The following is a 26876-nucleotide window of genomic DNA, read 5'->3' as shown; positions in this document are numbered from 1 at the left end:
TTATTATTATTATTATTATTATTACTACTACTACTACGATACGATTGCGTTGTTTGTGAGGTAATGTCATGAACCGTGCTGTACATAAATATTCATATGAGTTACAGTTTTTAGTTAGTTGTGGTTTGCAAGTTATTGGAAGAGAGTTATTGTTTAATAGCACATGGCTGACATGCCGAGCCAGGCAGTCTCCATGTTGAATTGATCGGTAGCCATCTGTTTTCAACTGTGTTTCAAAGTGTAACCTCTGTGGTATTTGGTGTCAGTTGTCAACTGTTTAAAGATGGTGGCTTTGTTGATATTCTACAAGTGAAGTGTTTTTGTTTTGTGTTATGGTGATTAAGGTTGTGTGTGTATTAATTTGTGAATATCTGTAAATAAAAGTATTGTACCAACTGACAGCATCTCGTGTGCATCTTTGTGGATATATTAAGGTGAACTTCAGTGTGGTGGAGATGATGGAAGAGGCAGCCCTGGATTCAGGGATAAATACAAGTACAATCTAAAGAGACCAATGGTTTCAGGCAGATGAGGCTCTCTAGGAGGGCTGATGGTCCCTTGGTGGAGGTAATACTACAGAAATCCACCTGCAGCGTCTACACTTCATGATAGCGGCAGCTGCAAAAAGCGTCTGTTTCCCCATGTTAGGGGCGGACTGAAAAAATCCTGGCAGTAAGTACAAAGTACCTCTGGGTGTGGAGAGCCCATCGTACTAATAGCCTATAAAACGATTGAGAGTGATTCGAGGCCTCGTAAACAGTTACGGCGTCGCCCAAAAGCGTGCAGTTCCTGTGTTCTCATCCTGGGGAAACTGTGAAAAACAGAAAACTGTGGAGGTTCTGATTCACAACCTGACTCAGAAGTGATTAAACTTCAATTAGTATTACATACATGGAAAGGCAACTGGAACACCAAGCTAGAATTAAGGATGCAAATAAGGCATTTTACTCTATGAGCCCTATATTACGCTCCACGTTTTAACAAGATATGTAAAGATGATTATCTAAAATTCATTCAACCAGTACTTCTGTATGGTTCCAAGACATGGAGTATAACCGAGAAAGAGCAGCAGCAGTTGCAAGTCTTTGAGAATAAAGACCCATGGTTCGATCCTATCTCTCAAAGCTGGCAGAAAAGATCTAATTATGAGATTTACACCCGCTCTCCCAACAACACACTATAATGGGTGTGATAGAATCCAACAGACTGCGCTGGGCTGGACATGTACTGACGATACAGGATAACAGAGTACCAGTAGATCTATACAAGGGATTTCTTAACGGGAAAAGACTTTCAGGAAGACCCCGAAGCACCTGGAAGAAGGAGATCAACAAGGTATGCCGGACCCTCCAAACTGATAACTGGGAAGACAGGGCTCAAGATCAAAAAGGAAGGAAGAGGACTGCGAGATTGGCACGAGAACTTCACGTCCCTCAGAAGCCTATGGAGTAAGTGTACATGGGAATAGTTCATATTATATTACTTTAAAGCAGAACGATAAATGCACAAGATGTGACCACAGCAGCTGACAATAAGTATGATGCCATCAAAAGATGGCTGCCGAGGTAAGGTATGTCCTTGGCAGTCAAAAGTCGGTTACCACACAGTATAGCTTGAAGTATAGATGTTGTTCACATGTGAGTTTGGTATCATCTGATTTCTCTCAATGAGATCTATCATAAAACACTGGAAATGAGTTCCATAAACAAAAAGAATACTGAAGGTTTTATGACTGAAAACTGATGAATTCTGGCAAACTTTACAAAAGAATATCCAAATACTAACAGATGGGTAAAGCCTACAGAAAATGCTAGCATGAGGAAACTAAACTCAAGAGGGGGACTGACAATTCACATACATAACTCTAGCGACTGTACCCAGTGCAGATTATCACATCTTTAATTTCTAAAATGTATGATAATATTGGTTTTAAAAAAATAATAATTTTGAAGACTCTGTATTATAGTTATGTATCCATGCTTGGCAAGCATATTAAGGCAGCTAATAAACAACTGCAGACACTGCGAAAAATTTATCACTGAATTTGTACGAATATTGCCTGACCATTTGCAGAGCTCATGAAGAGCAGGATGTTGCAGCGATGTCCCCACGTCGCCTTCACGTGACGGGCCTTCTGCTCGTGATTCTTGGGTGATGTCATCACCCAGCACAAGACGCGAACCTCTTCTGCCATCTTGCGGGCAACAATGTCCTCATCTGAAATAGAAAGATCAATCATCCTTCTCTACCGACAGAAGTTGTGCTCCTACAAGTGAAAATTAAAGCAGAATGTGGAACACAATGAACAGCTGTTTCTTTAAGAGCATCTGGATATGGTAAGATGTCAAAAAATCACATTTTGGTATGGCATTTCTTTTAATAAAGTAAATTTTCCTGAATACAAAAATATATATATGAATGTTCCTGCAGCAGAAGTGTAATTTAAATGGTTATTTAAATATGGCAGCACCACTACAAGAACCATAAGAGTATAAGAGTGATCAAACTCAATACATATCTTTAATTGCCTAAAAGCTACAACGAAGACTTGTAAAATATATCTTTCCCTAAAATGGAACTAACCACCTCCAAGCCTTTGAGGAAATTATTATTTTTATTTATTTTTTACATAATTTGCTTTAACACATTAAAGGCTGAACAGGTGATGTTAAATCTTACACTGTGGACCAAGCATTTTAGTGCGTTTTCACATTTTTATACAAAAATAACTAGTAACCTTACTCACAGTCACAAACCTATTTTGGATTCAGCAACGTTTGAGCTATGCACACCTACCTTATTTTTCAAAATTGGAGCAAAAGTACTAACTTTTATAAATACATTTTTAAAAACCTTTTTTCTACTTTTATTTTTTAAATGCATATTAAATCATGAAAATTTACATATTCACACACGCCATGATACATTTATGAAACACAATATACATATAAATAATTAAGAAATGAAAAAGTTACATTAATTCTGGAAACTGGCTCTAGCCGTCGGCCACGCAAGACAATACAGCTATAAAGCTGCTTTGGTAGTACCAACTTAGTATCATAACAGAATTAGGTTCCGATGATGTGCTACTACCTAGTATTTTTAATGAACTACAAGCACTGCGGAATGTGTTCCAGCACTCTGGTAACGTCTGTAGTATGTTGAAGTGGTTATATAAGCACTAGAACTCAACGTCATATGACATACATCGCTCCACCTCCACGGAACATTACCATCGATGTACGGCTCGTCTTCAAAGTGTTAAATCATACCGACACAGATAGGTCTTATGGCGACGATGGGATAGAAAACGGAAAGAAGTAGGAAGAAGCGACCATGGCCTTAATTAAGGTACAGACCGAGCATTTGCCTGGTGTGAAAATGGGAAACCACGGAAAACCATCTTCAGGGCTGCAGACAGTGGGGTTTGAAACCACTAGCTTCCGAATGCTATGTGATCCAAACCTCACAGCCACTGTCTGTATAAAATACTTTTTGATACACTTGTAAGTCTGTATTGTAAATACTAATGTTATTAACTTGTACAAAAGCTTTAAATGGAAAGAAAATAGAATCAATACAGTCTCTGATAACTGTAACTGTTGAAAATTTGGCTGAAATTGGATTAAGAGTGAATCAATCTAAATATAAAATTCTAATTGTTCAGAAATGTGCTCTGAATGAAGGAAAAGCAGTGTTGCCACACAGCAATAAATCAATAAATTAGAATGCATTTAAAGAGGGGAAACTATAAAATATTTAAGGGTAAATTTAGGTGAAAAATGTATTTTAGACACTTTTAAATTAATAAGAAAATTAACAGTTGATTTAAACAGCTTGTCAGTTTTAATCCTGATCAGAAAATGAATATTGTAAATCAGAACATTTGGCCTAGAATTGTACGACCTCTGATCAATAAATGTGGTGAATGAATTGCTGGTGTGCGGTGTACATGGGTACTACTAGCCAGAGGTCAGTCAATCATCATTTGTGAAGCCATGTGGTTGTCCAGATGTGCAGTTTGTGTGGTATCCAGGAGGAATTACAAAAGATTCAAAATACTTCTTTTTTTTTAAATTCAGAACTCTCAGTGGTTTTTAAAATGTATATATTTCAGTCATGAAAAACTGTAAGTTGCTTGACCACAAGGACAGTTGTTGATGTTGATGTTGTTGTTGATGTTGTGATATTCTGAGCTCTTCAAAATTACAGACTATTTTTTGTTATTCCAGCACATAACACAAATGTAAAGCAAGTTTTTCATTGATTTCCACTCATTGAACGGATGATAAAAACAGACGACTGATTGATTATATAGTGTAGCCTCCAGAGAGATTTGGCACAGGTCTTTTTGTTGGCGCTCATAGGTGATCTGCATGTCCGAGTGTGTGATGATGGTGGTGTAGGGAGAGGATGTAACCCGGTGTTGGTACACAGACTAGTCCAGGTGAATAATGCCAAGAAGGTCTGCCCAAGGCTTAACTTCTCCATACGACAGATGAATCGCCATTAAGAGCAGCATATGCCCTCGCTCCATATGAACACTGCAGAGAGGTTTGGAATTGAATCCAGGCTTTTGGCACGCAATCTTCTCCCTTGCCGGCCACATTCTGAAGATGGAAGATTTCCCCCCAGCAGGATTCAGACTGGCTAACCACGATGTTAGACCATATACACTTGCATTAACAATCATGGCCACCAGTTGGACAGACTACTGATAGAGTCTCTTCCTATTAGGTCGTGTTTCGATGACAATACGGTCGTGAAAATTCAATATTCATTGACTTGGACCTCAATGGGCGACTTGCACGCACTCTACAGTGTGTTGGCAGTAGTGTCAGACCCGTAGCTTAGATTCGTTTCCAACAGAACAAAGATAATCTAGGCTACCATAGCTCAATTGGTAGAGCAACCGACGCGAAATTGCGTCCACTGGTGTCCGGCTGGCCATTTTTATTCCGTACTTAACATCTTTTCAACACGTACTAAATGTATGTAATACGACCTAACAGGTTGAAAGTCGATTTCGAATATTTAGATTGTTACTTTCATGGTCCGTAACTGTAGAAATGTTGACAAGCTTTTGGACTTTTGCCGTGTCTGAAAACAAGGTGAAATTCTTTACGTTTTGCAGAGAACTTTGCTCCGCATCATCTTCTTCTTCTTCTGTTTACCCTTCAGGGTTGATTTTTCCCCTCGGACTCAGCGAGGGATCCCACCTCTACCGCCTCAAGGGCAGTGTCCTGGAGCTTCAGACTCTGGGTCGGGGGATACAACTGGGGAGTATGACCAGTACCTCGCCCAGGAGGCCTCACCTGCTATGCTGAACAGGAGCTTTGTGGCGGATGGGAAGATTGGAAGGGATAAGCAAGGAAGAGGGAAGGAAGCAGCCGTGGCCTTAAGTTAGATACCATCCCGGCATTTGTCTGGAGGAGAAGTGGGAAACCACGGAAAACCACTTCCAGGATGGCTGAGGTGGGAGTCGAACCCACCTCTACTCATTTGACCTCCCGAGGCACTTTTCAAATTTCGTGGCAGAGCCGGGAATCGAACCCGGGCCTCCGTGAGTGCCAGCTAATCACACTAACCACTACACCACAGAGGCGGACTTACTCCGCATCTTCAGAATAAAATCTCGTCTGTTCACGTGCAAGACTTCTCTAAAAATATCGGCACAAAGAAAGGCAAAATCACGCCTTTAAGTACTTTGCGTAGTCCTAATCGTTTTATTCGCTAATAATAATAAGAAGAAGGCATAGCTTATAATGTGCATGGTAGGGCCATCTCCACTTACAGCCAACTACTACATGCTTGGCACCGAAATTTGCTGTCGAAAATCTCTATCCTGTACAATGAGTGGCCAAAAGTCACGGGAAGGGGTGTCCATTAGAAAATGTGCCATATACGACCCCTGAGCGTTGCGGCTAGCTGTCACAGACACCAGTGTCGTGAAGATGACAACACGTCGCGAGTTAAACGACTTTGAACATGGCATGATCATCGGCACACGCCGCATGGGTCATAGTATTGCGGAGATTACACGAGAATTCGGGGTTCCAAAGTCAACAACGTTGAGGATGGATCTTCAAGATCGCAGAGAGGATGTTACCATCCGCATAAACTGCCACACGGGAAGACCACAGGTGTTTAACGAACGGACATCACGTCGCCTCCGCAGAACCATATTGAGCGCTCGACGGGCTACTGTGAGTCATATCATCGCCCAGATGAATGCTGGGAGTCAGGAACCCATTTCTACCAGGACAGTAAGGAGGCAACTGCACTGCATAGGCTTCACCAGCCGACGACCAACTCGTGTCCCTTTGCTGACACCTCGACACAGAGCTCAACGACGTGCATGGGCCCGCGAACATCGGCAATGGACCATGGAACAGTGGCGGCATGTGGTATGGTCCGATGAATCACGGTTCCAGTTGTATCAAGCTGACGGGCGCGTGACAGTGTGGCGTATGCTCCATGAAACTATGGATCCTGCCTGTCAACAAGGTTGTGTCCAGGCAGAAAGTGACCCAGTTCTGGTCTGGGCGGCGTTCTCATGATCGCAATTAGGCCCCGTTGCTCGGCTGCCGGGATCGCTGACAGGTGCAGATGTGGACATTCTTTCAGACCATCCGCATCGCTTTCTGGCCCTAGAGTACCCTGATAGAGTTGCCATGTTTCAACAGGACAATCCGCCATGTCACCGCTCTGTGGTAGCACGCAAGTGGTTGGAGGAGCACTCCAGTGAAGTTACGACCATGGATTGGCCCTCCAGATCCCCCAATTTTAATCCACTCGAGCATTTATGGCATGCTGTCAATGCTGGTGTATTCTCCATGAACCCTGCACCAACTACACAAGCAGTGCAAGATGCGTGAGTCCAGATCCCTCCAGAACGATTCCAACACTTTGTAGAATTGATGCCTCGCTGTATTACTGCCGTTTTGACGGCTCGCGGAAGAGCAACTCATTATTAACATCATATTCAGGGTCTTCCCATGACTTTTGGTTACTCAGTATTCTGTACTGTATATTCTCTTTGTACCAGACCCCGTAGTATTGCTGCCAATCTCAATCTCAAGCTAACGAGCTAAAACAATGAAACGAAGACAAATTTACTATTAACAGCATAGTTTATCACGGGGTTGTGCGACTCGTTGGCTGAACGGTCAGCGTACTGGCCTTCGGTTCAGAGGGTCCCGGGTTCGATTCCCGACCGGATCGGAGATTTTAACCTTAATTGGTTAATTTCTACGGCACGGGGGCTGGGTGTATGTGTTGTCTTCATCATCATTTAATCCTCATCACGACGCGCAGGTCGCCTACGGGAGTCAAAGTGAAAGACCTGCACATGGTGAGCCGAACCCGTCCTGGGATATCCTGGCACTAAAAGCCATACGACATTTCATTTTTCACGGGAGTTGCCGCTATTTTTCCATAAGCTGTAACAACAAACTTTTTATAAACGTGAACATGCGGTGTACGAACTGTACCTTGATAGTTAAAAACAAAATGTCCGCCGTTATGCGAATTGCGGCCGGGGCAAGAATTTACCTTAGTTCACCACTTAAAACACCACGGCCGAGAACTATAGTGAACTTCTACCAGTAATAATGAAAATGTGACGCTTAATACGTTTCTCGTGAGATTACCAATTGAGTAGTTTCCTTTCTGAGCATGAACTGGCATATAGAATCCATAATGAGAACGACTCTTCCTTAATTAGGGGAAATTTCAAAGGTATAAAAGTACCAACCAGATTGAAAATAAGGACAAAGTAAGTCAGAAAAGAATCTTTTTCCACAGATGAACGTTGGATACTACGAAAAGTTAAGAAGAATCTAACTTGCTGTGATGGTTGAGGAGCATACAGGGAAGAAAGCCCATCCACAAACAATTAGGCGCATTATCAGGAAAAGTAACAGGCATGGAAGGGTAAGTAGGAAAAACCATTGATCAACAAACTGAACAGGAAGAAGAGGTTGCAGTTTGTTAGAGACCACATGGGAAAATATTTTTTTGACTTCTGGAAAAATGTAACATTCGCAGGTGAAAAGAAATTCAACCTCTAAGGATCAACAAGACCAAGCTGATTGTATTCTCGAAAACACCAAAATAAGCCTCCCTTTATATCAACAACATCGTCCAACAAGTGTCTTCCATCAAATATCTTGGAACTCTAGTGAACCAGCATTGTGATTCAAAATGTGAAATCTTATCCAGGAATGGACAAGAAAAAAATATGTTCAATACCATGAGGACCTTATTCACCAGCCGAGAACTCAACCTCCAGCTCAGAGTTCGAATGCTACATTGTTATGTCTTTCCTGTCCTTCTGTATGATTTCGAAGGGTGGATGCTCAGCCCTTTATTGGAGAAGCGGATTGAATCCTTTGAAATGTACTTATACAGAAGAATACTCCGAATATCTTGGGTAGAAAAGAAGATAAATTAAGAAGTCCTCAACATCTTGAACAAGAAGAAAGAGCTTCTCATAACCATCAAGGAGCGTAAGCTCAGCAACCTCGGGCACGTCATGAGAGGTGAACGATATGAACTTCTCCGACTGATCATTCAAGGGAAGATTGATGGGAAAAGATCTGTGGGAAGACCGAGAAATTCCTGGCTGAAAGACTTACGGCGGTGGTATGGACATACTGTACGTCGATAGAAATCTTCCGTGCTGCCGTTTCGCGTGTAATCATAATCAACTGGATCGCCGACCTTCGGAGGGAGACGGCGTCATAAGAAGAAGAGAAGGAGCAGATGGGAAAATGACTGTCTAGAGAAAAGCGAATTAAGAGTTAAAACCTACCAATATGCGTTCTAGTGTTAAACATGATGGAGGATGTGTTAATGTCTGGAGGTGTATGGCAGCTAGTGGGGTAGGGAAATCGACTTTCATTGACATTTGTATTTGTACATACTGAAAAACAAATTGCCTGCTAGTGCTCAAAAACTTGGAATACATGACCAACACACGTATTATCAGGATAACGACCCCAAGAACAAAGCTCACATAGTGAGAATGTGGCTCCTGTATAACTGTCCAAGGGTACTGGAGACACATTTTTAGTCACAAGATTTAAATGCCATAGAGAACTTGTGGCATCACTTAGAAGTGGCAATAAGGAAACATTAAGATTTCGTACAAAGGTGATCTGAAAGCTGTTTTACGCAAAGAATGGGAGAAAATAAGTGCATCATACTGCGAAAAATTGGTACGATTCAAGCCTGCCCGTTTGAGAAATATTAGACGAGCCAAGGGATATCAACAATATACTGAGTTTGTAGGTGATTGTGTCTTATTCCGAGTTTCATTGACCTAGCAAAGGGCGTATGAGTCTCACTGTGATCTCTCTTCGTGTATGCTTGAGGAAAGCTTTTTCTTTGTAGATTAAATAAATGTATATTAAATTTGAATACTGCAGTACATAATGTATTGGTTACAACAGGGTTAAACCATCTTGAAATAACAATTATATGTTTGTTGGTAAATGCTCAAAGAAATATTTTCCTGATGCATGAGGGCTGGTGTGTGAGTATCGGCAGCTTAGTGGTTCGAATCCTGCATAAGGCAAATTTTTGGAACACAGAGATGCTCCATTTTAGCGGTGATACTTTTTTCCTATTAGTTATAAGGGATGCGCTCTGATTTGGCGTCCCTAAAAGGATGGGCGGGGGAAGGATTGGAAGGAAATCGGCCTTGGTCGTTTACTAAGGTACCGTCCCAGCATTTTTGCCTGGTGGTGAAAATGAGAAACCGAGGAAAGCCATTTTCAGGACGGCCAGCATGGGATTCGAATTCACGACCTCCCGAGTCCAACGCACAAAAATAATAATCCACACCTACTAGGTCACATTACAGCACTTATTTCATCACGATGTATTCCTATGAAGAGTACGTCGAGTTGTTGCTAGTTTATGGAGGAAGTACGGTCGAATGAATATGTATGCCACGTGCTCTGTAATGGTAAAAAGTTAAATGAACACTGTAAAGCATTAATGAAGACTTTGACACGGATATTAACTTTCGATGTCGAACGGCCGTACTTAAGTAATAATCCTTTAGCGAACGTCTTGTATGTTGTATTTGTGGCTGAGTCGGTTAAGGGTCGGTGACACAAGGTATCTGAATACCGGTAATGCAGTGATTCGGCTCCAACATGGGGCATGTTTTTTTGACCGACAGGTCGTGCCCCATTTTATGCACACTTACCAGGTCACATCACAGCACGTATTTATTCACTCACGATGTATTCCAGTGATGAGTACGTTGATATGTTGCTCATTTATGGGGAAACAAGGCAGAACGCAATCCAGTCGCAACGTCTCTATCACGAGCGCTTACCTGATAGAAGACTACCAATACGTTCCGAAACCTTGAACGAAGATTGCGGTCTACTGGGACGCTTGAAAGGTTAACTTCCGTTAGAGATGCTCCGATAACGTCTGGTCCAAATGAGGAGGCTGTTTTGGACGCTGTCCATAATAAACCTCATATTAGCACTCGGACACTTGCACAACAGACTAACATCAGCCGTCATCAGTCATACGTACATTTCACTCATACTACCTGCATTTACACCAGCACGGACGTGATTTCGATGCTAGAATAACATTCTGTCTATGGGCATTACGCAGGGTGACCAATAATGCAGCTTTTTATCAAGAGTCCTGTTTTCAAACGAATCACGATTTCATAACAATGGCGTCGTGAATCGGCACAATATGCACTATTGGACCGCGGAGAATCCCCAGTGGGTACGACAGGGCCCATTTCAAGTGCAGTGGGGAGTAAATGTCTGGTGTAGGATCTTGGGTGACTATTTCATCGGACCGTAATTCTTTCACAGGAAGCACGATATCTTAATTTTCTTCAAAATGTCCCACAGTTGTTGGAGAACGTGTCACTGCGTGAGCGATTACGAATGTGGTTTCAACAGGACGGGGCTCCACCTCACCGATTAGTAGTCATCCAGAACCATCTTCATGCTTCATGAATGAATGAATGAATGAATGAATGAATGGATAGGAAGGGGCGGACCCGTTCACTGGCCCGCCAGATCACCCGATCTAACGCTACTTGACTTCTTCCTGTGGAGTCACTTAAGCAGGTGGTGTGTGCACAAGAGTCTGAAGATCTTGATCACCTTCGGCAACTTATCACCGAGGCATGCCAACCTGTTACGCCTGACATGTTACAACGTGCAAGAATGTCTTCAAAACGCTGTGCTGAAATCTGCATAAACCAAGGTGGTCAACATCTCGAACACTTGTTACACTGAATATGCAGGGTACCCTACTTCGTACCTGCAGACCACCATGTCGTAGTCCAACTTGGCTACGGTAACTTCGCATAAAAACGATCCTTTTCAGGACCAAATACAAAATTCACTCTTTGGAACAGGATAACATTTGGCCATATTGCAGTCACTGTAAACGGCGTTAATCGAAAAAAAAAAAAAAAACGGTGTACCAGTCTGCGAATCGAACCTACTACCAGACAGCTTGGCTGATACAACAGTGATGTGTGATTTAGTCACCTTAGTTACCGCGAGCTGTGGTGCATATCTAGCACGTTGTAGTCCTCATAGACACGTCCTGTCCAAACGTAAGATAGTGTTATTCGCAGCTGTGATCGTTTTACGCATTCATTATAGCTTAAATATGAGAAATAACAATGCCGCTAATGATTTCTACCATACTCGCGAGCATTATATAAACGTTATAGCTGTACTAAGGCCATAAAGAGCACGTACTAATGTTTTTCGGATGACTATGATATACGCGTTAGTTGGGTTACCTACCTCCGAAAAGAATAGGGGGCTGGTGAACCACCCGGTATATAATGTTCGTTGGCTTTTCAACGACCGGAGCAACTAAAACTTCAAGGCGTGGTGCAATGGTGCAATAATTAAATACTGTCAGGGGTATCCAGGATGTAGTGATAACATGAAACATCGACTTACGATCACTGGAAGAAAAACAAGTCGGTAACGTCACGTTAAAAAAAAGGAATTTAAAATAATTATGGCAATATCTAGGATATTAAATAATGTTATTGTTTATACGTCCCACTAACTACTTTTTTCATGGTTTTCGGAGACGCCAAGTGCCGGAATTTTGGACCGCAGAGTTTTTTACGTGCCAGTAAATCTACAGACACGAGGCTGACGTATATGAGCACCTTCAAATACCACCGGACTGAGCCCAGATCGAACCTGCCAAGTCGGGGTCAGAAGGCCATCCAGTGCCTTAACCGTCTGCGCCACTCAGCCAAGCATCTAGGATACTGAATGTAACTTAAACATTAGCCTCGCTGCACCATACCATTCCATGGTGATGATGAAAAATGACAGTGGAAGCGCGGTTCACCGCGGATTCGGATTGAACGCGGTATACAGTACGTCTTCGAAAAATATCAAACTTATTTTTTTAAATTTGCTTTACGTCGCACCGGCACAGGTATATCACATGGGGACGATGGAATAGGAACGGGCTAGGAGTGGGAAGGAAGGAACCGTGGTCTTGATTAAGGTACAGCCACAGCATTTACCTGGTGCGATAATGGGAAACCACGGAAAAATATCTTCAGGACTGTCGACAGTGGGGTTCGAACCTACTGCCTCCAGCTAATAGTTATCTTTTTTAAACGTAATACCGAACTGCACAGGGGGTCATTGCTGTAGTGTCCATGATTCGTGTACAGTGCTGCAACTTCTCACTTAACCGGACACAACACATCCGCCAAGCGATCGTTCAGCAAACTAAAACTTATAAAATCATACCTGCCCAGTACCATTTCACAGAGGAGGTTAATTTCACTGGCTTTGGTCTCCTCTGAAAGTGATGAAACAAGCAGTATTCACGTGGAAAATGTGGTCAACGAGTACCCAATAAGCCTACCGGACAAAAAATTATAGTCACTCTGGAGAAATCATGACAAGCATCATTGATACCGTGTAACTCCGCCTCTGGACTTGACAACCGCCTGGATTCAGTTAGGATGTGAGTCCACAAGGTCGTGCAGGTACGTCGCATCCACGCTGAGGATTTGATCGCGCAACTCCCCCAAATTGCGGGGGTGCTGATGTCGGCGTTTTACCCGCTGTTCCAACATGTCCCCCAGATTTTCAATGGGGTTCAAGTCAGGTGACTTTGCAGGCCAATCGAGATGTAATAGGAGTGCTCATAAAACCAGTCATATGTGTCCAGCCCGATGAAATTTGCGTTATCATCTTGAAAAATCGGGATATCAATAGCATACTCATCATGCAAATATTGACGGAAAGGAAACACCTGATCATCCAGAATGTTTAAATAAACATGCTGGTTCATATTAGTCGTCACCTCATTGAGCGGGGCCAATCCATGACACGAAAAACACCCCCAAAAGATCACAGACCCACCTCCGGCTTGAGCCTGACCTTGCACACATCCAGGATGAAATGCACTCGACGACGTGCGTCATTGGAATACAGGCAAAAACGCGATTCGTCAGACCACATCACGCTCCACCAGTCAGTTACTGTCCACGTTCGAAGATTTCTAGCCTGTTGAAGACACGCAGCTTTATGGGCCTGTGTGAGCAATGGTCCCTTACGAGGTGACCGATTCCACATGCTCATGGCATGCAGTTCCCGTCGCAATGTTCTCTCTCTAACAGGTTGGGATGGACCTTCATTCACTAACTGCAGCAATTCCTGCCGGGTTTGGAAGCGATTTTGATTCATAAGCTGTGAAACGCTTCTCCGGTCCCTCTCAGTCATATTTTTCCTAGAACAATTCTGACGTCTGTTTCATGGCCATGTGTAGTACACCACTGCTTGTAGACACGTTGAACAGTCCGCTGCGAAACACTAACAAATCCAGCAACCTCACACACCGCATGGCCATGGGCAAGGCCAAACACGATTGTCCATTTTTGCCACTCTGTCACATCCTTACATCCACTCATGTTGACGTACTCTGTCCATTTGAAACATCAATGTCTCACTAATCGCTACTATCTTATGCTCACGTAGAGGCAGAGGCAGTGCGCGCGCGGTTAAGCACAAGACTCGTTCGCTATGCCATCTGTACAAGCTTAACGATCCATCTTTGCATGCGCAGTAGGGTGACTAGTTTTTTGTCCCGTGAGTTTATATCTCTAGTACATTAGCATGCGGTGATTAACGTAGGAAACATCATTATCACACTATATCACAATATTTGGAAGGGTGCCCAAAATCATATTTTTCGGGGGGAGGGGGCGTCCTTTCTTAGTTACGCCACTGAGTACATGTGTTCCTAACAAACAGTACGGCATACGAAACTGCTCTGCCGTGGGCAATAAATACATTTCACAGTTTTTAATTAATGTTGAGGCTATCTCAATGATTTCATCCTGCCACGGCTCCCATTGCATCTGAAGTAGCATTTCCTCCTGTAAACTGCAATCGTACTCGCGCACGACATCAAATGAACTGTTTTGTGTTCTACTACCTGAACTAGTTGATGACATTTCAACACACTCATTCTGAAGTACTGGTACTGTGAAGCTAACCTTCACCGCGCAATACACATTCAAATAAGGTTACATACTCTCCTTTCGACTCTCTTGTTAATTTCATGCACCCAGAATCTTCTACGATCTCTTTTCCTCTCACTCTTCTAATTTTCTGTCCGGCTCCATGGCTAAATGGTGCTAGCCTTTCGTCACAGGGGTCCCGGTTTCGATTCCCGGCAGGGTCGGGAATTTTAACCATAATTGGTTAATTTCGCTGGCACGTGGGCTGGTTGTATCTTTATCATTTCATTCTCATCACTTCGCGCAGGTCGCCTACGGGAGTCAACTCAAAAGACCTGCACCTGGCGAACCGAACTTGTCCTCTGACACTCCCGGCACTAAAAGCCATACGCCATTTCATTTCATTTCATTTCAAATTTTTTGTCTCACACAAAAGTGCTAGGGCTGTCAAACCGTCCATTGCGTGCTTTAGGGTACGTTTATGCTGCAGCTTCGCTGCTGGCACATAGCCAAGCCTCGCTGCTCGATGTTAGGCGATGATGAAACAAACCAATGGATCTCAATCGGTGCCTTTACCCTGGAGCTCGGCTTATCGCTACGCTGCTCGCTGCTACCCTTGCCACATCGATGGTCTCAAACATGTTTGCTTTTCGAGCCTGGCACATCGGCGACTATCCTGTAACTCGGACTGTAATTCGTTCTTACAAGGTCACCCGCTCTCCCATTCTTCCTCTCTTCGCACTCTATACAGATGTTCTGTGATCACTTGCTATCTGAACTTCTCTTCGAACGAAATGCGATTTAGAACCAGCGGCCTGCGAATCATCATAAGAGGTTCAAATGGGATAAATAGAGCGACGAGATGACAACCGGCCAGTAGACCTCATTGTCCGTTTTATGAGGGATAGTGGCCTGTTTTATAGTGCTTAAAAGTGAAGTTTCTATTTGTTTTTAATTTTTCTTTTATTCTATTGACTATGTGTTTATATTTGTGTATTTTAAAATTGAATGAAATATATAATTTTACTTCTATGTCAGTGCCTTATTCAATTTTATTACATTTTATTCTTTTTAATTTTAGAGGAAAGTAAGACATTGCGAATCAGGTCCGATGATTATTTTAAATTCATAATAATTTTCCTCATCATTAACATTTTTGTAATCTTAGTCAGTGGGTTAATTATAACTTTTAATCCATTTCGTCTCATCTCCTACCATCAAGGGCCGATGACTTAGCTGTTTGCCCGCTTGAAACAGGCATCATCATCAAACTATGGAATGAATTGGCAAAAGAATGAGGAACGATCATGTCAAGTTTTTTTTTTTTTTTAATTCTTGCTATTTAGGAGACCTCTGTCATTACAACAATTATATGAAGTACCTCATTTTCATAGAGAGTTGGACAGTTATTTTTTTAAACTGTAAATACATTTTGTTTAGACCTAAAAAAAGTCAAAATGAGGTACTCCATAACCCCTCATTTTCCATTATTTAAAAGTGCACTATTAAATTACGAAATGAAGCATTTCGTCTACTGCAGCAGTAGAGTGAAGTAGAAAAGCACTGAAAAATCCAGGCGAGGGATTTTAGACTTTTTATTACACATTCAATACACCAAATTATAGTAAGACACATTTGTCAACAAAACTGTGACTCACCCCTTAAAAAATCTCTGAATGTATTCCTTACTTCAAAAGCTCCAGCTTGTTGCTCCTTGACGGGATAGCTCTTGGAAGCACGTCTTCGTAGTCTTAGTGTTCAGCCCCACTATATCTATAGGCCTAATCGCATTACACAAAGTACAAACAGCCTTAACTATGAGTTGCTATTTTGAATTTTTTACTAGAGCTGAGAGCTGTCAGCAGCGAGGTGGTAGGGCGGGCATCCATGTGCCAGCAGCGAAGCTGCAGCATAAACGTACGCTTATGTTTTCCGTAGAATCCCGTTCGATTCTGTTCCGCTAGATGTGAACCAAGACCGCAGTCCATCTTGTGTGAGCAGTGGAGTGTAAATTTCGACTTCGGTTAGATTCGATTCCACTAGATGGAAGCGGGCCTATAGGGTACCTTACCACGTGGTATGTGCCTTACCGTATGTATGTATGTATGTATCCCACTGAAACATGTACTCACCTTTGTGAGGTTCCTCGTCGGCATCATGGAAACCAAACGACTCCAGATTGGGCCCTGCTATGTTGTCCAGATCGCTGTGCTGATGAGGATCATGGCTGTCAGAAGACCTTGAGCAACAAATATGGCGAATAATGTAAGCAACATTACCCAGAAATGTTTCATGTCATAGTGATCACTAATGTTGAGAAATGCATGCACATGCATAAGGGGTGGATGCCACTTCTGGTGAATTTCAATTAATTATATATCTAGTACGTTAGCATGCAGTGATTAAAGTAGGCAACATCATTCGTTAGGCCTATATGAAACCGCATATCTTAACAAAACTTAGTAATGACATGTTTCATATTAAATTAAGACTGAAGTCAGGACTGTCTGTGCATATTTTGGACATGTGTGCGTATTTTGATATTAACAGGACATTTAGTAGCAACACTGTGCAGAACACATGAAGGCGGAAATAAAGCGGAACAGTATTTGCGAGTGCACGCGCCTAAACCTGCGGCCACTGAATCAGGCGGGTGACGGAAACTGCGCTGTTGTCGATATGGGAACGGTGAAGCGACAGATGGTCGAGAGTCGCTTACCTTCGAGCACGGATTGGCAACGCTGACCATGCAGTGCTGTCTAGTCGTAGCCAGTCCGCCGAGGTCCGCGTATTCTTTAAAGTACCGGTAACTTAGTTCTCTTTTCTATAATACGCAGTCCAATATATAGTATCCAAGAATTTAAAGCGATACTGTAAAATATTAAACAAATGAAAATATTTGAATAAAACTGATACAGGTTAATGCGTAATCCGAAAGTACTTACTGTGTCCTGTGCTGGTGCGCGCGACCCGAACGACCTCGTCAAGCGACATTTATAATAAGAAGAATGTATTGCAGCCGAAAGGCCAAAGGAAAACAACATCTACAGAACACTTATTACATCTTACCAGGGGCAGTGTGTGGTATTGTTGCAGTGTTGCACAACTCCCAATGATTTCACACTTCATTTGTCCTCTTTTCTTCTAATGTTTTAGTTTAATAAAGCTAACATATATTCTAAAACGTGTTAAAATCAACCATTTTTGATCGTTCGCTGCACTAACGCTTCGTAACTGACCACTAAACGTTGTTGGCTTCGAATTAAACTCAGGGGGTTTGCTTTCCTACGGCAACTCCCTAGCGGACAGCGCGACGCAATGCACCTCAGCTGCGACAAGCCTAAGCCTGTATAGCATCAGGTAGCATACTCGCCAGTATCGGTCTCAGGGAGTTGTACGAGAGTACCAAGCCCCCTACCGAGAACCAGTTCCAGATGTGCCCGTTAGACTGCGCCACTCTGCGGAGATTATTTCTTTCCTACTTTCTCTCCTCTTACAAAGATAATTTCATTTCCATGTTTTCAAATTTACAATTTTTGCTTTGCGTTGCACCGACGCAGATAGGTCTTACGACGACGATGGGATAGGAAAGGGCTAGGAGTTGGAAGGAAGCGACCGTGGCTTGAATTAAGGCACAGCCACAGCATTTGCCTGGTGTGAAAATGGGAAACCGCGGAAAACCATTTTCAGCAGGGCTTCCGCCAGTGGTATTCAAACCCACTATCCACCGAATACAAGCAAGTTCACAGCTACGAGACTCTAACCGCGCGGCCAACTTGCTGGGTAATTTATTTTCTCCGCCATACCAGACCACCCACAATATTACTAACATCTTGCTTCAATGAATAACAGGAGGGCATATTTTTTATTCAAGTGAGGCAAAAGTAACTGTGCCAAGCTGAGTGGCTAGGACGGGTTGAGGCACTGGCCTTCTGATTCCAACGTGGCAGGTTCGATCCTGGCTCAGTCCGGTGGTATTTGAAGGTGCTCAAATACATCAGCCTCGTGTCGGTAGATTTACTGGCATGTAAATGAACTCCTGCGGGACTAAATTCCGGCACTTCGGCTTCTCCGAAAACCGTAAAAAAGTAGTTAGTGGAACGTAAAGCCAATAACATTATTATTAAGAGTAACTGCAGTTATAGTGTATAATTAGCCTCGTATTTCCTAGGTTGTAATTGCCAGATAATTCAGTTTTAATAGAAATATACTTCATTACTTAACGATAATAGAGTTTCTTTTTATTTCGTAAGCTATAAAAAATGTGACACTGAAAATTTTGGTGCAACACCCAGCTTAAGATACCACCAGCCGCCACTGCATCTTACAATAATGTGTTAATGGCATTGTTCTTTTTGTGCACATTGTTAGGTGATATCTGTCACATTCTTGATTACACAGCTCACCCAAATAATTTTCGCTGGGATTGTGATACGATTTGGTCGCGCATATTTTGTGATGAAAGCCGTGGATGGCGTATCGGGTCACGACTTGTCTGAGTCCCTGATTTTCTTTCATCCAGTTTCTAACATGACGCTTGTAGAGTAGAAGTCTATCACTTTACTGTTAGCCACTCTTCTCTCCAGATGTTTTGCATATTGTTCGGTAGATGGCAGGAACAATAATTGGTTCCTCAGGTCCTCAACATTTTTTTTTTTTGCTATTGGATTTACGTCGCACCGACATAGATAGGTCTCATGGCCACGAAGGGACGGAAAGGGCTAGGAGTGGGAAACCACGGAAAACCATCTTCAGGGCTGCCGACAGTGGGGTTCGAACCTACTATCTCCCGAATAGAAATATATTTATTTAAAGTTAATTACAAGGAGGACCAGAGGTCCCTTTGGCTATAACTAACTGCCACTTTAACTTAAATGTATCACCTAACATACAAAATCTAATAAAAGATACTGGATACTGGCTGCACTTAAGCGATTGCAGCTATCGAGCTCGGTGGTCCTCAACATAAAACGTCTCCTTGGTTAGTATATAGACCATAACAAAAATCATTTAAAATGAAGGGACGTTTCACATATAGTCTACAGATTTTACATATAATCAACAGTGTAAGAGAAAACTAAAAAAAAAAAATCTTCTGATCTTCCTAATAAACCCGCAATCTATTGAGTGATTTTTACAAGATCTGCATATCGAAACCTGATCCTGGATGAGTAGACTCTAAATATGAAGTTTGGTTGAAATCTACTCGGCCGTTTACCCATGCTGGTGTAACAAACAAACAAACAAACAAACAAACAAACAAACAAACAAACACGAAAGCTAAAAATTACTGACACATACTTAAGTTGACTTAAAATTGATAAATGTATCAAAATATGGCGAAATAAATGGCATTCCAAGCAGCTGACCTCTACAACTTTATAAGACTTGCAAATGTACCCGTGGTTCGATACGGCACTCTATAAAACAGTGGATGACGTCATACCTTATTTCCGAAGTAAGGTAGGCATTGGGGAAGTTTTGAGGATAATTGCAGGCCACAATTCCTACTGCCAATCACAATCGAGTTCGGGAGTTACTACTATAACGGACGGCTTACTTGGCAACTGCCATTCACACTAGAGATGGAGAGTTTTCATTATAAAGACAGGCCACTTTTCCTACTACCAGTTGCAGAGATTTCATTATAATCTAAAAACGCAGCGCTATCTAACGTATCAACAATCGAGACACGACAAAAAGTCATAAGACCAAAGTTGTAGATCTCTCCAAACTGAACGGCGATTGTACACTGACTGACAGAGCAAATGCAACACCAAGAAGGAGTGGTCAGAACTTTATGCCAATTGCAGGGTAGACTGACGTCACTGAGGTATGCTCATGATGTGAAATGCGCCGCTGTGCTGCGCACGTAGCGAACGATAAATGGGACACGGCGTTGGCGAATGGCCCACTTCGTGCCGTGATTTCTCAGCCGACAGTCATTGTAGAACGTGTTGTCGTGTGCCACAGGACACATGTATAGCTAAGAATGCCAGGCCGCCGTCAACGGAGGCATTTCCAGCAGACAGACGACTTTACGAGGGGTATGGTGATCGGGCTGAGAAGGGCAGGTTGGTCGCTTCGTCAAATCGCAGCCGATACCCATAGGGATGTGTCCACGGTGCAGCGCCTGTGGCGAAGATGGTTGGCGCAGGGACATGTGACACGTGCGAGGGGTCCAGGCGCAGCCCGAGTGACGTCAGCACGCGAGGATCGGCGCATCCACCGCCAAGCGGTGGCAGCCCCGCACGCCACGTCAACCGCCATTCTTCAGCATGTGCAAGACACCCTGGCTGTTCCAATATCGACCAGAACAATTTCCCGTCGACTGGTTGAAGGAGGCCTGCACTCCCGGCGTCCGCTCAGAAGACTACCATTGACTCCACAGCATAGACGTGCACGCCTGGCATGGTGCCGGGCTAGAGCGACTTGGATGAGGGAATGGCGGAACGTCGTATTCTCCGATGAGTCACGCTTCTGTTCTGTCAGTGATAGTCACCGCAGACGAGTGTGGCGTCGGCGTGAGAAAGGTCAAATCCGGCAGTAACTGTGGAGCGCCCTACCGCTAGACAACGCGGCATCATGGTTTGGGGCGCTATTGCGTATGATTCCACGTCATCTCTAGTGCGTATTCAAGGCACGTTAAATGCCCACCGCTACGTGCAGCATGTGCTGCGGCCGGTGGCACTCCCGTACCTTCAGGGGCTGCACAATGCTCTGTTTCAGCAGGATAATGCCCGCCCACACACTGCTGGCATCTCCCAACAGGCTCTACGAGGTGTACAGATGCTTCCGTGGCCAGCGTACTCTCCGGATCTCTCACCAATCGAACACGTATGGGATCTCATTGGACGCCGTTTGCAAACTCTGCCCCAGCCTCGTACGGACGACCAACTGTGGCAAATGGTTGACAGAGAATGGAGAACCATCCCTCGGGACACCATCCGCACTCTTATTGACTCTGTACCTCGACGTGTTTCTGCGTGCATCGCTGCTCGCGGTGGTCCTACATCCTACTGAGTCGATGCCGTGCGCATTGTGTAACCTGCATATCGGTTTGAAATAAACATCAATTATTCGTCCGTGCCGTCTCTGTTTTTTCCCCAACTTTCATCCCTTTCGAACCACTCCTTCTTGGTGTTGCATTTGCTCTGTCAGTCAGTGTACTATCTGTTTTGTGGTATGACTTACCGTTTAGCCACCAATTAAACCGGAACGAAGGTCTGAACCGCCATTAAAATGCATATTTTCCGGGGTCAAACGTTATACATTTGAAAAGCGTGGAATTTTTCCTCAAAGAAAAGAGTGTCCAGGTTTCGGGATTAGCACTCGCATACATACGGAATAATAAAGGAAGAAATTAATACAGTTAAAAAAGTTGAAATTAATAGAAAATAGGATTATAGCTGAGGACGGCGAAGGTATTGGAAAATAAAATGTCCCTCAATAAACTGTGACGGTATGAGTTATGTATATACAGTAAGAAGGCGGTAACAGAGGAACAATTTAAGCATAGGGACTCTAAGGTAAACAGATAAGAAGATGACTTATGGTGTTATTACATAAGCCTAAAGATCCTAAAGACATGCAACTGCCAGCTCTTTCTATCAAAGAATGCAATGCAACATTCTGCTGTCCACTTAGAAAGACTTATCATTAACTGCTCATTAGCCTTTGCTCATTAGACATTTAGCCCTTGCTCAGTAGCCCCCGCTCATCAGACACTGCTCATTAGCCCTTGCTTATTAGCCCCTAGATATCCTCAGAAGATACGATGAGAAGCAGGTGATCCTGATAAGAGTTGGTGAAAAGCAAGTGATTCTCATAGGATACAGTACCGGTAAGTAATCATACATTTTTAACGTTAGAAATCCCCTCACCTCAAAACTTTGAAAAGAAACACTCGGGGTAAGTTGATTTATATCAACGGTTAGAGGATAATTCTTTTATCAATTTTAAGCTATACATCACTTGTCTGCAACTAACGGTTTAGGAGATATTATATTTTAATTTTTTTTTTTTTTGCTAGTTGCTTTACGTCGCACCGACACAGATAGGTCCTACGGCGACGAATTTTTTAAATTTAAGGGTTGTTTTCACCCCAACATAATGCTTACTTTAAACAACATTTAAAGTAGCCTCCGAAACTTTTTAACGTCAAAAGTCATTTTTACCTCAAAACGTTGAAAAGAAACAGCGTGGGATGAGTTGATCTATATCACTGGTTACAGTATAATTTTTGATAAATTTTAAGATATAAATCAGTTTTTTCAACTAACGGTTGATGCGATGCTGATTTCTTAGTCAAGGATTATTTTCACCCCAACCTATTTTTTTAACTCTAAAAGACATTTAAAGTATCCTCCAACACTTTTTAACGTCAAAAATCGGTGGTGAGTTGATCAACAGTATATTACCGGTTAGAAGACAATTTTTAATAAATGTTAAGCTAAAAATCAATTTTCTGCCAGGGCTGAGGAGATGCTGTATTTTTAAGTTAAGGTTTGTTTTCACCCTACATCCGTAATAAGCGCACATTTTAACACACTACTACAGCAGCACAAGTTATCAAACAAATTATAAGTACACTGAGCTGATGACCACGATGTTACAAAGCTCCACCACCGGAACCCTTGGTGTAGGGAAGGGCAACCGGTTAGGTCAGCGTGAGGTTAAGCCTGCACATAAAATCCCCCATATATGCCATGTATAGCAGCCATATTGCCTAATAGCCTAAGCCAATGTAGGGAAGGGCAGCTTGGTATAGGGAACGGCAGCCGGTGAAGTTAAGCCTATAGACTTAGCTAGCGTTTGGATAGCTTAATTTAGCTGATGTGTAACGTCACCGTGAGGATCAGGCCCGATCCTAAGCGTGAGGATTGAGAATGCGGCTCAACCCCCCCCCCCCCAAAAAAAACAACTACTTAGATAGACGACGAAGACTGGCTGCCTTGTTACCACGGTGGCGGTTTACTGATGACACTTTTAGCCAGATAGACCCCGCAGCCGATAAACATATCCATGTTAAAATGATATCTGAATAAAACACCCGGACATATTATGAGTATGTACATAAGTTCAAATGTGAGAAGGAAAGTGGTCAAGGAATTCAATAACATCCGCATGCAAAGGGGCAATTATGGCGTTATATTATGGCAAATAATTTTAATAGAATGGATTCGCACGAAAGCATTCATATTACTAAATTCAATGACACACTCGACGTAATTAAGTTTTCAGTGATGTTCATCACGGTTGACACCGCATGGGCCTTGATCATTTCATAAGCATCAAGACAGTGGTTACAGACTGCACTTCATCTGAAACCGACATAGTGCCAACATCAAGCAAGGAGATTACTCAACATATCATCCGTGAACGAAACAATAATCGATGTAACTTTAAAGAGCTCAAATGTGTTCGATGAGATACCGATTTTTTAAAACTGAACTCGGTACGCCTCCTCTACGAGAGATATTTAATTCTAGCTCATCATTTAAGCCTACTGTAAGTAGTCAAAAGTCATTTTGTACCCCGAAACTTTGTAAGAAGTCGGGGGTGAGTTGATCTGTATTACCGGTAAGAAGCACGATGAATTCAACATCTCTTTATCAAAGCAGGTAACTACAGGCGTCATTACAGAAACACCTACTCCGTCAAAACAAGATCTACCTTCCTTGTCTGATGTCATGTTCTCACTAGAGTACCGTAATCAGTTAAAGCAATTTATTCGAAACATCTACGGTTCACTCTTCGCTCCGTACATAGAGAAACTCTTTAAAGGACAAACAGACACTATCCACGGTATTCGCTATGTAGACTGATGTTTTCGTACAGATAATGCTGACGTTACAGCACTTTAAATGTTATGATAACGTCAGCGTGTAGTGGTAATTCTACTAGACATGCTGACAGGGTAGGATGCTGAAGTAGGTCTTACATGGTTGCGCCATCTTGCTCTTTTACTATCTTTTGTTCTAAATTTACTCTAACATTTATACTGGTTTGTTACGTAGCCTTAGCAGATTACGAGTATTATAATTTTATTATTGTCCGTAGTAAGTTAGCATCATGGTACTTAGTTGTATGTATTTGGGAATATGCTATTTTCTCACCATTTACGCATAGTAGGAGATGGTAAGGAGTGGTGGGGAAGGGAAAGCAGGACATACCCGTAAGAGGACGGGGTAGGACGGGCCCACCCCAAATATGTAAAAGAATGGAGATATGGGAGAGGCGGCATACGGGAGGAGAGAGGTTTCAGCCTCACGTGGCCGGCAGCAATGGAATGGTGAGGAAACTGCACTGCCATCTAGTAGGGTTGTTGGGGTCTTCTTTTGGGCCCCACGGATATGGCCGGGGTCGTGTCATCACTGGAAGGGCGGCCTTCTTCTCACCAGGGGTGATGACACGGCCGTACAGTAGTAGTAGGTTGTTAGCTTATCCTTCTTTGATTGTTATTAATATTGTTTCTTGCTTTTATGTTCAAAAATACTAATACTAATACTAGTCATAGGGGTGGCGCTTACATGTGGCCCGGTTTTCCGCCCATGTGAGTGACCACATAGTAGATAGGGGTGGCTTCTCACATGTGGTCTGGTTTCCACTTGTGTGAGGGGTTACAAAATTAAGTTAGGATTTTAGAGTTATGGTAGTTATAGAGGTGACGCTTACATGTGGCCCAGTTTTCCGCCCATGTGAGTGACCACATAGCATACTTAGTTAATTTTTTTATTTTTGTAATGGGAACATGAATTTGGGCGAAAAGCCTGTATTGTTCATCTTCTTCAATAAATACAAATACAAACAATAAATAATGGAAATCAAAATAAATAATGCTGACGTTAAGATAAATTACAATTCTGTTGCCAAGAGTGTGACGTATAAACCTGCCAAAGGTCTCTTATAACACCTGTTCTCACGGATAATTTCGCAAGATGATCTCAAGAAATACAGATCGATAATTTTTGCTACTAACGCCACTAGACGTAATTACATGAGCTCGGAAGCTGTGAATGCAAATAAGAGTCACAACTTGTGAAATTTCATTTCTAAAATGGCTCCTACACATCAACAGTCTGCACGCGATCTCAAAGTCATCTACAAACCTTTGTTAACTTAGGTAGACATGACATACTGGAACGATTCCAACCTAATCGTAGAACGTCTGCAATTGCTAAAAGCCTCTCAAGATGACAGTCACACAGGACACGGAGTAGAGAGAACTAGAGAACAACATGCTGCTATTATTGAGCAACGGCTCCTCACAGCAAGACCTCACCTGTAACGATTGAACATCACAGACGTGTCATCACTTGTGAAAAAAAATCTATGTTAAGCTGACTTAATAGAAATCATCCCTTATGCCTCTAGCAATAAGGGGTATAAGAATCTACTCACAGTCATCGGTGTGTACTCAAATTTGCCTTACAGAACTCATGCGTTTTCAGACAGGTGCTCAAATCAAAGAGGCTTTCAAAGTAATGTTCAACAATCAAACCGCTGCCTATGACTTCTTCAAATTGATCAAGAGAGAGTTCTACAACAACTTGTTTTCCTTTTCTTAGTCCAAGTCACTCGGCTTTCATCAATCAATAAATCACTACTGATATGCATTTAGGGCAGTCGCCCAGGTGGCAGATTCCTTACCTGTTGTTTTCCTAGCCTTTTCTTAAATGATCGCAAAGAAATTGGAAAATTATTGAACATTTCCCTTGGTAAGTTATTCCAATCCCAAACTCCCCTTCCTATAAACGAATATTTGCCCCAATTTGTCCTCTTGAATTCCAACTTTATCTTCATATTGTGATCTTTCCTACTTTTAAAGACACCACTCAAACTTATTCGTCTACTGATGTCCTCCCACGCCATCTCTCCTCTGACAGCTCGGAACATACCCTTTAATCGAGAAGCTCGTCTCCTTTCTCCCAAATTTTCCCAGCCCAAACTTTGCAACATTTTTGTAACGCTACTCTTTTGTCGGAAATCACCCAGAACAAATCGAGCTGTTTTTCTTTGGATTTCTTTGGATTTTTTCCAGTTCTTGAATCAAGTAATCCTGGTGCGGGTCCCATACGCTGGAACCATACTCTAGTTGGGGTCTTACCAGAGACTTATATGCCCTCTCCTTTACATCCTTACTACAACCCCTAAATACCCTCATAACCATGTGCAGAGATCTGTACCTTTTATTAACAATCATATTTATGTGATTACCCCAATGAAGGTCTTTTCTTATATTAACACTTAGGTACTTACAATGATCCCCAAAAGGAACTTTCACCCCATCAACGCAGTAATTGAAACTGAGAGGACTTTTCCTATTTGTGAAACTCACAACCTGACTTTTAACCCCGTTTAT

The 26876-nt window shown here is 42.5% G+C and overlaps 1 protein-coding gene across 2 annotated transcripts in view; it reads right to left on the bottom strand.

Annotated features, from left to right (window-relative positions):
- Positions 1-26876, bottom strand: part of LOC136873778 (glycoprotein-N-acetylgalactosamine 3-beta-galactosyltransferase 1) — a 245919-nt gene that overhangs the window by 19787 nt on the left and 199256 nt on the right. Inside the window, exons 4-5 of one of the 2 annotated variants that reach the window (XM_067146996.2) lie at positions 16645-16751; positions 2065-2217 (exon numbers count right to left, since the gene is read on the bottom strand). In XM_067146996.2, coding sequence (XP_067003097.2) covers positions 2065-2217; positions 16645-16751 — 260 coding nt within the window. The remainder of the gene's footprint in view (positions 1-2064; positions 2218-16644; positions 16752-26876) is intronic. The other variant, XM_068227566.1, reaches the window with a different exon arrangement.

The sequence above is a fragment of the Anabrus simplex genome, chromosome 5, assembly GCF_040414725.1.
Source record: "Anabrus simplex isolate iqAnaSimp1 chromosome 5, ASM4041472v1, whole genome shotgun sequence".
In the NCBI taxonomy this organism is placed as follows: domain Eukaryota; kingdom Metazoa; phylum Arthropoda; class Insecta; order Orthoptera; family Tettigoniidae; genus Anabrus; species Anabrus simplex.
Note: the sequence above shows the minus strand (reverse complement) of the source record. Positions and strands in the feature narration are given on the sequence as shown.